Below are 17,164 nucleotides of genomic sequence, written 5' to 3' on the forward strand. Positions count from 1 at the left end.
TGAGTAGTTTATGAGCATCATTTGTACAACTTACTCTTATGCACAAACAGCTTAAAAGTCCTCTGTACTGCTTCCATTCTATAGGCTGCTAAACTAACGGCATTTGCAGTGAAAAGTTGTCTCAGTTCCATAAAAGTGACTGAAGAGACATAAAGAGAAGTATTAGTGGCAGAACTGCAGGGAGAATTAACTCACAAAGCTCTTGGTTGAGGATGACAATGTTCAGATATAATTCCAACAAGGGCTTTGAAAAAGAAGCAAAAAGGATCAAGGATGGGCTTGATTCAACATGATGCATCTTTTCTTGTGTAATTTATCATGCTCTAAAGAAATATTCATGATGATGTCTCATTGACAACTTCAGTTTTATTTTGGGTTCTGAACACCTATCTTCATTTCATTTGATTGTGGGATCCACAGTTACTGATCCATAAGAGCTGACAACCTAACTAAGAGTTGCATTCATCCAGAAACTGCATTTCCTACCAGTTAAAAAGGGGAAAAAAAGTGGGTCTTTTAATAAATATAAAAAGGACAATCATACACTGCATGGTAGTTCTTTAACAACTCTGTATTATAAAGTCTATCACAACAATGTAGGAGGCTAAGGACTTCTTAAATATTTGAGTTCCTGCAGACTTACATATATGTGGTGCAAAAACTCGATAATAAACCATTCGATCAATGATGCAATTCAGAATTAGAGGCATAGCAGTTCAATGTCCACCAGAGTATGTTGGACTTATTTCTGGCATCTTTTTTCGACATTCATATACAATCTGTAATCCATTTACCACAACTTATCTTGATAATTTCCAACTGAGGCACTAGAGGAGAAGTGCATCCACGATATCTTGAAGGGATTCTAACCAGTATAGCTCCACATTTCTTTTTAAAAGAATGGTTCAAGCTGTAATAAACAGGGGAATTAAAAACGTAGTAATCATAGGTAATATCTTCACATATCCATTGATACTTATTAATCCCCCTTTTTGGAGTATTCTTTGTTGGATATCATATTCCAACTCCTCTTACTTTCACAATGTTCTATTCTTCTACAGAATGGATACTCGGTACCCTTCCCCATACACAACCACCTCCTTTAAAAGAATGACAAATGACACCACCAGCTATCCAAGGAGATTAAAGTGTCAGAACCAGTCTCACCCAAAAATATTCCATCCAAACACTCTCAAATCCAGAACTGAACCTTGAAAATGCAATTTCATCATCAGAAACTATTTAAAAAAAAAAAGAAAAAAAGCCAAACTCTTGGTAAACCAACAGAAGCATATGACAGCAGTAAGGTAGAACAAATTCATTCACTTTCAAAGTCTTGGTGGATTTGAACCACCATAACCTGGGCATTAACCCAAGTGCTCTACCATTTTGAGCTAAAGACTTCTTACCTACAAAAAATATTGTTAGTACATTATAGCAACAAGTGAAAGGCATATGTCCACATTGGTCCTTAACTATCCTCAGGAATGTTTGACACAACTTTGGACATGTGAGAAATCAACGGGGAAGATCAACCCTTTTCCCCTAATATTACAGCAGTCAAAACCACAGAGCAAAGGATGCAATCAACAGATTCTATTAAAAATTGGTGATCTAGGTAAAGCAATACTTGGTATGGTTTTGGTGGGGATTTAATCTTACCCTTAATTAATAAAAAATAATAAAATAATAAAATTGACATATCAAATACATCCATAAGATTACATAAAAATGAATGAGTTGTTTTTCATACCTTTGCAGTGAACCAGAAATGTTGGTGCAACAGGTTGCCGTTAGGTCTCTGAGAGAGTTAGGGCAGAGAGGGAGAGCTTCGTAGCAAAGAGAGAGCAAGTCGAGCTCGTAACAAAAAGAGAGCGAGTGGAGAGAGGAGTCGAGCGACGAATAGAGAGCGAGTCAGTGAGGAACAGAGAGAGAGTGGAGTCGAGCGATGAACAGAGAGAGAGTGGACTCGAGCGACGAACAGAAAGAGAGTCGAGAGAGCAGGGAGAGGAGAGAGAGGAGAGAGAGCAGGTCCGAGCATTTGGTGACAAAGAGGGTCAGGGCTTCTAGTAACAGAGAGGGAGAGTTGAGAGAGAGAGAGAGAGAGAGAGAGAGAGAGAGAGAGAGAGAGAGTCGAAGGAGGAGAGTGACTCTTTCAACTTTTATTTCAAATTGATGAACCGAACCGGTTTGTTCTCTAATGGTTTGGTTCAAGTTAGTTTTTCACTGGTTTAAGGTTGTGTCAGTGGTATTTGAATCTGAACCGTTCATTTGGAATTGTACACGTGTCGACCTCCTAAGGGGGCATTGTACAAAATTGCACAAGATGAGAATTTCAGACGATTTTTATCCAGGTTTTTGGAGTAGATTGGCTACAAATGATTGCTATCACCAAATATGCTTCTAAATATCAATATATATATATTTTTTAATGATGGGTATTCAAGTATTCAGTCTAATTAGTGTCGTAGGCTCATACTGATCCCATAATTATATAGATCGTGATATACCAATGTTGAATGTTTTAAATATCAATATTTGTTTTCAAAAAAAAAAAAAAAAAGAAAAAGAAAAAATCAAATCGATATCTGAGCAAGATCTTAATTAGGTGTTGGTAATCATATTTGTCTCGGCTAATATCGTTATGGATCAATTATATCGAGTTAGATTGGACCCCTTTTTTTTTTTTTCTCAAGAAATTCTCATAAGGACAGCATACGTGTATAGATTGTTTGCCTTAATATAAATAACCGAATCAAGGAAACAACAAAACTAACATATAATTTTTTAATATAAAAAATCTTTTTGAGAAGAAAAAACCACAAGATCTAATCTAAATTAATCTTTTAGAATAATGCGCAATTACAATCACCTCTAGACAATGCTAAAGACTAACGGACATAGAGAGAATCACAAAAAGAACACACCAAAAACACACAAAATACTCACAAATATTCTCTACTAAAACACAACACAACATAAAGAGAGAAAAAAGAGAAAAAAGGAAAAATTGAAAGAAAGCTTTGTCTCACAATCAAAAACAGTTTTGGACTTAAGCCCTCTGTATATAGAGAAAAAAACAAACATCTCATACCCCACTACATAGAGAAAAACCAAACATGTCATACCCCACGCTCCAACCTCTCATTATGAGAGAGACTATTTACCAAAAAAGGGAAAAAAAAAGACTTTATGAGAAAAAATGGGAAAATAAATTCACCTAATTGGATCATTAGTTAATTATTTAAAGTCTTGACCAATATTCACCTAATTGAGTGCCCCACATGGTATGTTTCTCCTTTGGACTAAACCTACCACTTGATTTAGATGGAGACATAGATTTTATATATATATACAAAAATATGTAACTAGCTAGACATGTTTATCTTTAGAAATGACATCAATAAAAGGATGCTTTCATGGAATAGAGGTTTTCAAACATGTACGAGTTTCTTTCTTAATTGGACTAGAGGTTTTCAAACATATCTAGCTAGGCATGTTTTACTTCAACTGTGAAGAAGATAACATTTTATTTTTTGTTCCTAAGTGATGTGACTTTGTGATTGGACTTTTAGGTCATCATTATATTTCCACCTTATATTGAAAGATTCAAAATTATCTTTCCTTCGTACAATCGAATGGTATCCATGAAATGAATGTGGAGATCTTTCTTTACCATTGTAACAATGTCTAACCCAAAAGCCTAAGCTTTAGGGTTTCTCAAAGTCACAAGCTCGCCAATCATATATCATCCGATCTACGTAAGACTTAAACTTCTCTTCTATTCATGGTTATGGAATACACTCACTATATTAGACTGATGCAAAGAAACTTGATCTTTCTTCCTTTGCACTTCTTTTTTGTAATCATTAAGAAAAAAAAAAAATGGAAACAAGGGTTTAGATCTTGGCATTGCCTGCGAGCTCTTTTTTTTTTTTTTTTTTTTTTTTTTTTTTTAAATTCCATTTCGTAGTTTATTTCAATTTGAATAAGTTAACAAATTTAACATATGATGATAATATATTTGAGATTCGAACTATGGTAAAAAGGTGGGTTTAAAGATTTAAAAGAAAATAAAAAAAGGATGAGATTAAGGATTGAATAAAATAAAGAAGTGGGAACTAGGGATGGCAAGCATATGGGAAAGCTTAAGTCACGTGATTCACGCGACCCACCGTCTATTAGGACTCTACCTGTCTACTATAAAGCCGGAGCGGAAAGTCAACTTTTTTTTTTTTTTTTAAATCAAACGATCAAGAAAGTAACTATTGTTTTATAAAAATAAAAAAGAAATAAAGGTTTTTATTTTTCATTTCTACGTGGCGCACATAAGGAAACATGAACGCGTAATCTAATGTCTTCCATGGGACTACGAGAGATAGGGGTGTAAGTTTGGCCCTAACCTCCTGAAACTGTTTTGGTTCGTCTTGAGTTTGAATCTTGTCTAACTTGGTTATAAGAGTTAATCTGGTCCAGCCCAACCTTATTTTAACCCTAATTTATTATTGTGTTTCCCTTCTCTTAGGTTCACATCATGTGTTATACAAATTGTCTGTATGACTTCAACCCACATAATGTGTTACACAAACTATATACTCTTACCTATTGAGGTAAGACAATCAAATAACAAAACTATTTCCCTCATTTTCTTTACATAGTCTGTCTTTGTGTCTCCTGTCATGTATTGATATGAACTTTCGATATCATAAGAATCATAAAGAATTTGGCCAAAATTTGGCTTGTCCAGTTTTTGAGAGATGTAGTGATGCGAGGTGATTAAAAGGTCTATTTTATGATCAAATTGATAACCTTGCTTACTACAAATTTATGTATTAGGGGTGGATAAGGGCTGACCATAGTCTTAACATCTCCCCACCCTCACCCCCTTTGATAATTATAAGTTTAACATTTGTGACCCTTTGTAAGAAAAAAAGAAAAAAAAAAAGAAAAATACAGGGGTCAATCTGGTACAACCTTGAACCCAGTAGGGCTAGGCCTGAGTGTGAACCCAATAGGATTGGATTGGACCTAAGTTGAGTTTTAAAGACCTAGAATTGAATTAGGGTTTTAAGAAATCCGACCTAACTGCCCCTATTTTATCCTAGTGAAAGAGTTTAGATAGATATAAACTTTATGACCAAGGTCAGCCCCTGTGCTCACACATCGACTTTTAATATTAATAGAGTTAAAAGGCAAGACATGACAAGAGTTTCTATTTTTAATTAAAAAACAAAAAAAATAAGAATCCCTAAAAAATCAATCTTTTGTCAAGATGGTTGAAGACAAATGAAGAATTGAAAATAGAAAGAAAAAACAAAAATGCATTTACGAAGGGTATAGTAGGGATATGAATATAAGTTCGAAATTTATAACTATTTTTAAAATTCTTTTATTTTGATAAAAACTATTTTATCAATTAGATGGTGCTTCATTAACTGACTGACTGATTAATAGAGGAGGTCCAAAAAGGTTCTGGTTCAAGTCTCTTATCTCCACTTTATGTCATAAATCACTCACTTTTTCAATAATTGGAATTGCTACGTATGCACATCTATTTGTGCCAAGTGAAATGATGATACTAAGCTAATTCTAACTCTTGAATATTCAACTTGTGGGAAGTTGGCAGTCGGCCGAAGTTTTCTGAAAATGGAGGAGTGTAGGCAACTTTGTTGTTCTCATTATATGTATATTGTCCAATTATGTATATTTATGTGTTATTATTATGATTGTTTAATTGATTACTCTCCCTTTTGTTACTGTAGAAACACAACCCTAAAACGATGCAGAAGATAATGAAAAAACAAAACAAATAATGCACACAGATTTTACGAGGTTCGGTAAGGTTGCTTACGTCCCCAGTGAGATGAGATCCTGCTTCACTATCAATGGAGAATAGGGTTACAGTGCTCTTCCTCACACCTCTCCATATTGCTTGTATTACAGAGAAAGAAACCCTCGTTACAAATATATAGTGAAAAAACCCTAATCCGGATTAAACTACAATTGCCCTCAAATAAAAAATTCTAGTGGGGGGTTGCGCCCCCTACACCCTCTGCCCCTTGCAATCCCCACGGTCCGCTAACCGGCTAGCGGGATCGTTGTCCTGCCTGTCTAGATGCTGCACCAGTACTCCCTGGATTAAACTGCAACGGTATACAAGACATCATACACCAACAGTTACGTTGTATATTTTACTTTTTGGATGGGTTTCATTTTGGACATTCCCTTAACGTACATTGTCTCGATGATCTTTAGGCTTTGACTATCTGACGGATATAAGGGAGTGGAAAATTTATGAGGGTGAATCCCACATGTTGTGTATTGGGTTGTTAAGAAAAATGAAAAAAAAAAAAACAAAATAGAATATATAATTTTTAGTAAGGTAAAAAAATTCTATGAGAATGAGAGGAAATAAAGGTAGGGTGAAATTCTATGGAAAAGAGAGAAAATAGGAAGAGTAGAGAGATAGACGTAAAACAACTTTTTCATTTTGTAGGACTTTGGAAATAAGTGGCGAGAATGGATTAGGTTCTTTTACGAGAACCATTCTCGTACGTATAGGACTGATCCATACACATGGAATCCACACAAAAAAGAGTTGGATGATAGTGGATTCCATGTGTGTGGATCAAATTGTACAAGAATGGATCGCATACAAGAACTTGATCCACACTCGTGAATGGTTGGATGGAAAAAATAGTGTCATATCAGCCTATAACAATTAATACACTAAATGATCAATAAATTTTACATCTCACTTATCCAAACATTCATATTTACAATAATTTATGGAAAACAAATACAAAATTTCTATCAATTTTTACTATTTTTACTTTTCTCCATCAAACAAACATGCCTAAGGTTTCCATTAAACCGTAAAGATACGAAATTAACCACTTCACCTCGCTAGATATGCGTATGTGAGGGTTGGTACCTACTACCTTGGTGGAGCCCTGGAGCCAAGGCCGACACTCCAATACAGTTTAATATTAATATTAATATGATATTATTTAATATCAACTGCCCTTGACCGGTAGCAGATAAAGCAACTTCAATAGATCTTTGGAGACTTCTATAATTGGACCAAATGAAGCTTTTTTCTTTTTTGATAGAAAAAGCTTATCTTACATTCCAGTGTAAGGTTTTGAAGAATTCAAGGACTGCAAATGGAAGGCCTTAGCTTCTATGTTGGAATCGTAGGTAATGGTACAACTTATCTGTGCCTAGCTAAGGTTTCCCAATCCCTGCAAGCTTCAACCACTACTTTCTTATTCTGCTTCAGTGATAAGACTCTTCTTCTCAGTCTATCGATCTCTTGGCTTTCGACTTTCTTTTGCAGGGAACATCATTTCTGTTCTAGTTTTCCTTTCTCCCCTGTAAGTTCTCTTCTAACTCTCCTTAATTTAATCCTTTCTTAGAGAGAGAAAAGAGAGATCTATGGAAGTAGTCTCCAGTTGGGTCTTTTAGATATGAATGTGATGATCTTGTTATATAACAGAGGGACCTTTCTGAGGATAGTGAAGAACAGATCAACAGAAGACTTTGAGAGCCTTCCTTATATCTGCACTTTGCTAAACTCTGCTCTTTGGACTTACTATGGAATCATCATGCCTGGTCGTTATCTCGTCGCCACTGTCAATGGTTTTGGTGTTCTGGCCGAAGCCATATATGTTGTTCTATTCCTTATATTTGCTCCCACAAAGATGAAGGTATCTTCACCTTTTGTATCATCAGCTTCTTCATTAAAGTTTCCATTTTAAAACCAGTTGTCGTACTCAAAACTGATATCAGACTATCTCTGCTTTGATATCATGTTAAAACTTCCATCTTAAAGTTAATTGGTTTGAAGTTGGGTAAGGTGCAGATCAAGTCCTCGTACGAGAATGATTCTCATATGGTATTTGATCCACACTTGAATTCCACCAAAAATAAAAACTAATTAAAAGAGGAGAGAGATTAAGTGAAATCTAAATGTGGATCAAATACCATACGAGAATCAGTCTCGTACGAATACCTGATCTGTGGCCCCTATTGTGACTCTTATAAATGTTAGATTATGTAGAGCTGATGTGAGACTATGTCAATATTCTTCAATGGTGATTATACTCTAATGTATGTATCTTATAATATCTTTCTTCAGGCAAAGACAGGGATTCTTTTTTTGACATTGGATGGTGGGTTTCTAGCAGCAGTGATTTTGGGAACCCATTTTGGAATGCATGGAGATCTAAGAAATGATGTCTTGGGATTCATATGTTCAGGTTTAAACATAGTTATGTATGGTTCTCCTCTTGCAGCCATGGTAAGTCCATACCAAACTAGCTAGCAGAAGTGTACTCAGTCTACGGACATTTATTTTTCATAAAAATTGTATAAAAGTTTTTGTAGTCAGATGTACCGGTGTAGTAAGCATTAAATGACTTAGGAGTCTCTTGAGATGCATACCTAAATATTTTTATCATGATTTTTTTTTTCTTTTCTTGACATCCAAACATAGCGACCCGATTAACCTGATGCTGGAATACTGATGATGGATCAGGGTTGTCATTTTCATGTCTCCACCGACAAACCTATACTGAGACAGCCCAGATAAAATAAAATCGATTCTTTTTTGGATTAATTGGATATTCTTGTTCCGACCCGATTAACCTGGTTAGAACTGAACCTCCGAAACTTGACCCATTAACCAAAATATAGACAATAATGTTTTTTAACCGATTATTTAAGGATCAATTAAGACAGATTAGTTTTTACCCAAAAAATAATGTATACGAAAATCAAATTTTGTTCAAAATACCTTTCTTTGCATAATGGGAAAACATGTTTTTCATTGGGGTTTTTCCGCTTTTGGTGGGTATCTTTGATCAGTTAGATCTGATTTGATTTTCTATCGGTTTTTTTGTGATCCAACTGGTTTCGACCATTATTTTTTTTGGGGGGGGGGTGGGTTTGGAGTAGGAAATTTGCACTTTAATAAGCTGGAAATCATACTAACTCTATAGTGGAAGATACATACTTATAGGGGGCTTGGCCGAGTTACAATGAAGGAATTTTAAGTCACAAATTGTAAGATAATGGCTTCATATGTACCATATACCTTCTCATATGAGATCTTATCGTTCAAATAATATCTGAATCACGAGTCAAAACAATTAATGTATCATTGATTCGTGATAATCTGATACCCATGAATGGTGGAATCCTTTATGAAGTTTAAAGTTTATATTAATATGAGAATGCTAAGTTTGTCTCGAATTCTTGATCCATTTTGAATATTGATCCGCTCCAATATATTTTGGTGGTGACCTGAATGAAAGTTTTATGAGATCTGTGATGGAAGTAGAGAGGCCGATAGGTCCAAGCTTGAAGCTCAGCATTGATCTTGTACGCCCCCATCTACTGTTGTCTTATTGAGAAAGTCATTGTATTTTTTGGTTTTTTCGAGCTAAAGTTTCAAGGCGAGTTTTCTCGCCGCTGCTTGGATTTTTTTTTTTTTTTTTTTTTTTTTTTATGTTTGCTCTAATAGAGAATAATATTGTTGCAGAAAACAGTGATGACAACGAAGAGTGTGGAGTTCATGCCTTTCTTTCTATCGTTATTTCTGTTCTTGAATGGAGGGATTTGGGCCTTCTATGCTTTCCTCGTTGGAGATTACTTCGTTGGAGTATGTTCTCAAACTACTTTTAAAATTTTCTACAATGAATCAACTCAAATTAGGGAAACCAGAAGCTTATGGTATATGTTAATAAGCTGCAGGTACCAAACGGGACAGGATTTTTACTTGGAACAGCACAACTAGTGCTCTACGCGATCTATAGAAATCCCAGAGCTTCCAAGAAGAACAGATTAGAAGAGGTGGAGGAACATCTCATTTCCCCTTCGGAGTGGATCGAGTAACCCTAATCAATTAAAGCCGAAGAGTAAATAGAAGCATCAATTGATCCGAACAATGGATGATTTCATGGAATTGAGGTCCTTAAACACGTTTTAGTTTATTTAATTCGTTGGCCTAAGCTTTCCTTCACATAAAGGGAAAATGAAATCTTTCTCTATCATGTGATCAGATTCTAAGATCATCATTACACTAAAAAAAAGAGCAAGCATGAGGCTTCTGTTACTGTAGGGTTTGGGCGGATCAGCAAGTTTATGCAGCCTATATTGATGAAATCAAAATCAACGTTCATGTTATGTTTGTCTCGAATTCTTGACCAGCTCCCAAAAAAATTGATGGCAATCCGAATGGAATTTCTTTTGAGAATTGTGATGGTAGTAGAGGCCTTGGCCGAGAGGCTTGACATGGGGGAGTTTATGTTAAGCAAGTCGTTGTGAGATTTGGGGTTTTTGAGAGATCTCATTTGTAATTTTTTCTTCCAACATGTGATCATCTCACATTGTAATTTGTCACGAGTTTGGGAGAGATCTCCATTGTAAATTTTTCTTCCAACATAGTGATTCATCATCTTTTTCATTTGGGGACATAGCACACCACATTGGTATGTGAACCTTTTTAAATCTCTATGTCTAGCATGAATTTATTTGTTTTCATCATTTTCTTAGTGTTTGTTTTAATATTTCCTTAATACAATCCAATGATACCGATGAGATGATACATATGATAGTGAATGTGGAGGTTCCTCTCTTCACTATTGTGATGTACGTTGTTAAACCCAAAAGCACTCTCAGGTTTGGTCAACCATCCAATGCTCATCGGACACGTTGGAGTGTTGGAGAGGATCCAAACTCAGAATCCTTCTCTAACTCACAAGTCTAATAATCGTATACTAACCAACTGATGTGAAACTAAACTCCCCTCATTTCAGACCATGGACTCAATGCATCACACTATGTATTAAAATTGATATGAATAAAGAAATGGGAAGTGCCATATAGATGGAAAAGCTTTAGTCCATAATTCTTGCGACCAAGGACTCAACCATAAATTAGCTAGCCAAAAGGAGTGATCATAGGGGATAGCCAAGCAAAAAAATCCTTTGGCTCCCTGCACTAGTGTGATGAGGCTCTGCACGGTTGAGAGCACCTCGGACTGTGTGTGCCCGTGTGTCCCCAGCCGTTCAGATCCTCACCACACCAATGCGAGGAGGCAGAAAATGATTGCTCGATAGTCATCCAGACCAAGAAAAATTTGCTCTATAATATGGACAAAGGGTTCTAATTTCTTTTTCTATATGGCCCACATAAGAAAAAGAAAACTTTGCTGCCTAATTAATCTTAATTAATATCCTTCATGGAAGAGCTTAAATGGGGTCTAAAATTTGTTACGTGGTCAGCCTCGTGGTCACACATCGAGTATTTCAAAATTTTAATGAAGAATTGAAGAAATAAGGGATTTTTTTTTTTAGACAAAGATAAGGGTTTCTAGAAAAAAAAAAAATTCTTTTGTGAAAGTGGTTGAAGACAAATGAAGAATTGAAAATTTCAAAATTAGTTGGGGACAAATTAATGAAGAATTGAAAATAGAATGAAATAGGTGGACCAAAATATAAGTGTGTTGTAATCATGGGTGGGTTTCTATATCTATATATAAGAAACCTATCTTTAGTGAAAATGGTTGAAGAAAAAATGAAGATTTGAAAATAGAAAGAAATAAGTAGGACCAAAATATAGATGTATTGTAATCATGGGTGGGTTTCTATATTCATTAGAAACCAATCTTTAATGAAAATGGTTGAAGATAAAATGAAGAATTGAAAATAGAAAGAAATAGGTAGGACCGAATATAGGTTTTGTTTTCATGGTTATGTTTTTAGATCCATGAAAATCAATCTTTTATGAAAATGGTTGGATAAAAATGAAGAATTGAAAATAGAAAGAGATAGGTAGGACCAAAATATAGGTGTGTTATATCCATGGCTCTAAGAATTGGTATTGTATTGGCTGATATATAAATATATTGACTGAATCCGATATTGATATTTGATCAATACTATCACAATACTGTGAACTAAAACCCTCATCGTATCAATGGTTCATTCTAAACGAATTGGGTAAAGAACTTTTGTCCTAATTTAACTAGTGTATATATCTATTTGTGCCAAGTGGAAGGATAATCATAAGATATTTCTAACAATTGAATATTTAAGAAATAATTTAGATTAGCTATGTGTCAAATTTTAAGCTTCAAAATTAATCATTTATCCTCCCATGTATGTCCATGCATCTTCTACTAATTCGTGCACCCTTTTTGGTATCCATAATTTTTAATTCTTTACTTAACATTGTTGGTCCACATAAAAAAACTCAATTTTTTTATTTTTTTTAAAACTAAAACTGGACATGTGAGTAGAAACTTAGGGTTAACCAAAGAACTCTGATTTCAAGTCGAGTTGCATTGAAATTCTTTGAAATAGATTACAAACTATGCTTGTGGGAATTTGATAGCCCAGGAAAAGTTTTGTGAAGAAGGGGAATGGTAGGGAACTGTCATTTGGTTGGATAAAGAAGGAGAAAGAGAGGTTATAATAATATTATAATGTTATTCTCCATTGCTAGTGAAATCGCTCTCATATCACTGCAAACATAGGCATCTTTCCAAACCACGTATATCCTTGTGTTTGTGATTATTTGATTGTTCTTTCTATTGTATATATTTATAATTAGTAAATAAAAATATTAAAATTTAATTAAAAAGACATGAGTTGGTCTCATAATTTATAATATTTTTTTAGCTCAGTAGTTTTCAAATCTAAATGTTCAACCATATATTTTTTAGCTTTGTCATTTTTCAAGTGAAAACATCCTCTGCAGTGAGTGCGGCAGTGCGGTGAATATTGGATGACCGAGACGACCATGTGCCCAAATGCTCTTGAAAATCCGATGCTCACCACAACGCGACATTCACTAGACAATAACCGCTCATTTTTCAAATGTATTGACCATATTTCAGTTTGCTCAGCCCTTTTGAATTCTGAATCGTTTTAAACACGTCATAACAAACAAAGTTTTTTTTTACCATTCCCAGATCCAACCAAACAAGAAATAAATCTCTTCACCCTCTTCACCCTGAAGAGAAATTCATTCCCCTGCTAGATATCTGTATATGTAAGGTGTGGTGCTTTAATTTGGTGGAGCCAAGACCGACAGGCCCGGCACCCACTAGCTGGCTCGAAATAGACTTTAGTAATATCAAATGCCTCCGACCGATGGCAGAAAAGCAACTTCACCAGATCTTCCCGCACTACTTCTATAAACTCAAATTGGAAAAAATGAAGCTCATCTTACCTTCCTGTCAAAGGATCTGAAGAAATCACTACTGCAAAATGGAAGGCCTTAGTTTCTATGTTGGAGTCATAGGTAATTGTACTAATCTGTGTCTATGCTGATCTCCCAAGTCCCAATCCCTCCAACCACTACTTTTCTCTGTTGTGCAGTGACTAATTCTCTGTCTTTCTTGTGCATTGTGCAGGCAACATCATCTCTGTTCTAGTTTTCCTTTCTCCCTTGTAAGTTCTCTTCTAATTCACTCCTCCTTACTCTTTTTCTTTGAGACAGTGAGAGAGAGAGAGAGAGAGATCTATGGAAGTAGTCTCCAGCTGGGTCTTTTAGATATGGAGTCAAAAATTAGAACCCATGAAGGGTTTAAGCTTTTTTTGAGAGATTTTATGATGGTAATGGACTAACACTTATATAACAGAGGAACCTTTCTGAGAATAGTGAAGAACAGATCTACAGAAGAGTTTGAGAGCCTTCCTTATGTCTGTACTTTGCTCAACTCTGCTCTTTGGACTTACTATGGCATCATCAAGCCCGGTAGTTATCTGGTTGCCACTGTAAATGGTTTTGGTGTTCTGGTGGAAGCCATATATGTTGTTCTATTCCTTATATTTGCTCCTGCAAAGATGAAGGTATGATCTGCACCTCCAGCTTGCTTCTGTATCATCATCATCTTCTTCTTCAATGGAGATATCATCTAATCTATTATATCTTATAATATCTTTCTTTCAGGCAAAGACAGGGATTCTTCTGGTAACATTGGATGGTGGGTTTCTGGCAGCAGTAATTCTGGGAACCCATTTCGCAATGCATGGAGATCTGAGGATTGATGTACTGGGATTCATATGTGCTGGGTTAAACATAGTTATGTATGGTTCACCTCTTGCAGCCATGGTAAGTGCATAGCAGACTAGCATTACTGTACTGTACTGTACTGACCTTCTTTTCCTCAGAATAAATCTGACCATGGTATGCTCTTGTGGGCATTGATTCAACCAATCATTCATTTACCATTATGGATTCTGGTGTCCCATGCGACAATGCCAGTGCATTGTGGGACTTTCCTTTTAAGGGAAAATGGTTTCTATCGGGGGTTGTGGCCACTGCTCCCAAACATGTGGGGTGCAATGATTATCCCGTCCCACATGAAATGAAAATGATGCTTCTTGTGATGGTTTCTCATGTGTTTCTATTGATCATTGGAATACACATAAATTGCGATCCCTTGGAAACACTTCCTGTCCTTTAAATACTTCCTATATCATAAGCAATTCCTTAATTTCTTGTAGGAGAAGTTAGAAAAAAAATACAAAAATACAAAAATACAAAAATTGTGAAATTGAGGAGAGAGAGAGTTATTGGTTGGAACTCAATTGCGCAAAAGAGGGGATCAAATTTGATGGACATATTGGATTTATAGGTTTAATTAATTATTTAGGTTGATTAAATGGGTGAGAGTCGAGTTGCATGAACCGATTCGATCCACTCTCAAATTTAGGGATATACTGGCTCAACCCGTTGTGTTTAAGTTTTTAGATTTACGACAATATTATAAATAGTAGGTTTTGGTCTTTACAGCCATTATTCACTCTTCTCCACTTTACCACTAAAGTGAGAGAAACAAGGAGATCTAACAGGCTATAGAAGATCCATAGCGAAGAGAGGGAAAATTGAGAGTGACCGGCATTGTACAAATCATCACAGACAATCATTGCAACAAGAATATATGCCTTTTTTCCTAAAAACTCATTGATTAGCTCATACTAATATGAGAATAATATAATTGCAGAAAACAGTGGTGACGAAGAAGAGTGTGGAGTACATGCCTTTCTTTCTATCGTTCTTCCTGTTCTTGAACGGAGGGATTTGGGCCTTTTATGCTTTCCTTGTTGGAGATTACTTCCTTGGAGTAAGTTCGTTCTCAAACTACTTTTAAATTTTTTTTACAATAAATCAACTCAGATTAGAGAAACCAGAAGCTTATGGTGTTTGTAATAAGCTGCAGGTACCAAACGGGATAGGATTTTTACTTGGAACAGTACAGCTAGTGCTCTACGCAATCTACAGAATTCCCAGAGCTTCTTGGAAGAAGAACATATTAGAAGGGATGGAGGAAGAAGGGTTAATACGGCATCAACACCACCAACATCTTATTTCCCCTTCGGATCGGATCGAGTAACCCTGACTTTTTTTAAAGATGGAAGAGTAAATAGAAGCATCCATTGATCAAGCCAACCATGGTGACCAAATCTGGAGTTGCTGATCGTGAACACCTATTACTACATTCATTCCCATGGATTTTTTTATGAATTATTCTTCCCTATTTAATTTTGTTGTTCCTAAGTTGACATTTGTGTGATTGTATTGATCTTAACTGTAACTGGTGTGAAAATCGTCTGCAGCCGCTACACCAGTGAGCATCGGGTGGCTGGGAATTAGGGTGGGAATGAGCCAGGTTGAGCTAGGTTTTTTAAAACTCAAGCCCAACCCTAAGGTCTCTTAGCTCAACCCAAGCCCAGCCCAACCCTATGTCGGGTTGGGATATCTTGGCCCAAGCACTACCTTATTGGGGTTAGCCCAACCCTGCCCAGCCCTGGTGGATCCTGATTGGGATCGGTTTATCCCAAACTAATAATATTTGTTACATGATTGCTTGATCTTGATATATTGCAAAGGCCAAAGACTAAGTTTTTCTTATATAAGTAGATTGCAAAAGTCAAAAGACTAAAGTTTTCTTATATATGTGGATTGCTGATGCCAAAGACTAAAGGTTTTCTGACATATGTAAAGTGTGAAAAATGAAAAACTTTTTACCGACCTTTTTCTATAAGTAGCTAATTTTAATTATTAGCATATTTATATTATTATGTACTTAATATACATGGTTGGTTTGGGTCAGGTTGAGTTGGATTGAGACCTCAACCCAGGCCCAGCCCAACCCCGCCTCAGGCCTAAAGTTCTCAACCCTAGCCCACCCTATGGGCTGAAATCTCAGCCCAGGCCCTGTTTAGGCTCACGGCAGGTTAGGGCTGATCGAGCTTTTTTGACGTCTTTAGCTAGGAACCTCTTGGAGTGTGTGTCCAGATGCTCTCAACCGTCCGATATTCACGACACCTCACCGCTCGTTACAAAGGATATGGACTCCTGTAACTGTGTTGACAACAATGACAATACTAACTGTCATAATCCAACAAATTTGCTCGCCGCCATGGATCATATACTGCAAAGCAATCTTAGGATTAGATTGGTAATGGCCAATACATTATGACTGATAGGATACTAAAGCATTGGTATGACCCAAGGGTTAAAAGCGAACAATAATTGATTTATATATATAAAGGGTGAATCCGTTCGATCTAGCCGGATCCAAAGTAATCAAAATTGGGATCAATCTCTATTCGAGAACCAATACCTTAAACCGTGCTACGAACAAAAAGAGATAAATGTTAGAACGAGGCTAGACTGTATCCGTTTATCCGAGTAATCAGATATCAGATACGTATTAGGGTGACAATTAGACACGGATTCCGCTTTGATAATATCTATTATGATTATAACTAAACACTATATGTAATTATTTAAAAACTTACATTTTATTTGTATTATAAATTAGGTTTGTTTATTTATATTTACATCAACAATAAATAATTGTACATTATTTTTATGGGAAAGCATTTCCTATGGAGAGTGCGGCTCCCATACTAAGCAAGAGCCAATGAGAGAGTGTATAAGAACATCAGACAGGAGGTCATTATTGCTTTTCATGGGCGTGGGGGTGATCACCCCCCCCCCCCCGCCGGGGAGGGTAGTCTGGGACATAACCTTATATTTCTATGTTTGGAGAAAATTTTCCTCCACCATGGGAGAAGGAAAACCAATTATCTGATTATCATTATTACTTCCTACTAGCTAAAGGATGAAAATACCCTCACCA

The 17,164-nt window shown here is 35.9% G+C and overlaps 2 protein-coding genes across 2 annotated transcripts; both read left to right on the forward strand.

Moving 5' to 3' along the window:
* The first annotated feature begins 6,998 nt into the window (after positions 1 to 6,998).
* LOC122057552 (bidirectional sugar transporter SWEET16-like) lies at positions 6,999 to 10,468 on the forward strand. Its single transcript, XM_042619688.1, has 6 exons — positions 6,999 to 7,200; positions 7,340 to 7,376; positions 7,499 to 7,709; positions 8,141 to 8,302; positions 9,545 to 9,664; positions 9,757 to 10,468. The coding sequence occupies exons 1-6, from the start codon at positions 7,167 to 7,169 to the stop codon at positions 9,895 to 9,897; spliced, it is 705 nt and encodes a 234-aa protein (XP_042475622.1). The 5' UTR covers positions 6,999 to 7,166; the 3' UTR covers positions 9,898 to 10,468.
* A 2,627-nt stretch (positions 10,469 to 13,095) lies between these two features.
* LOC122057603 (bidirectional sugar transporter SWEET17-like) lies at positions 13,096 to 15,893 on the forward strand. Its single transcript, XM_042619757.1, has 6 exons — positions 13,096 to 13,311; positions 13,424 to 13,460; positions 13,652 to 13,862; positions 13,963 to 14,124; positions 15,020 to 15,139; positions 15,236 to 15,893. The coding sequence occupies exons 1-6, from the start codon at positions 13,278 to 13,280 to the stop codon at positions 15,407 to 15,409; spliced, it is 738 nt and encodes a 245-aa protein (XP_042475691.1). The 5' UTR covers positions 13,096 to 13,277; the 3' UTR covers positions 15,410 to 15,893.
* Positions 15,894 to 17,164: the final 1,271 nt, after the last annotated feature.

The sequence above is a fragment of the Macadamia integrifolia genome, chromosome 12 (assembly GCF_013358625.1).
Source record: "Macadamia integrifolia cultivar HAES 741 chromosome 12, SCU_Mint_v3, whole genome shotgun sequence".
In the NCBI taxonomy this organism is placed as follows: domain Eukaryota; kingdom Viridiplantae; phylum Streptophyta; class Magnoliopsida; order Proteales; family Proteaceae; genus Macadamia; species Macadamia integrifolia.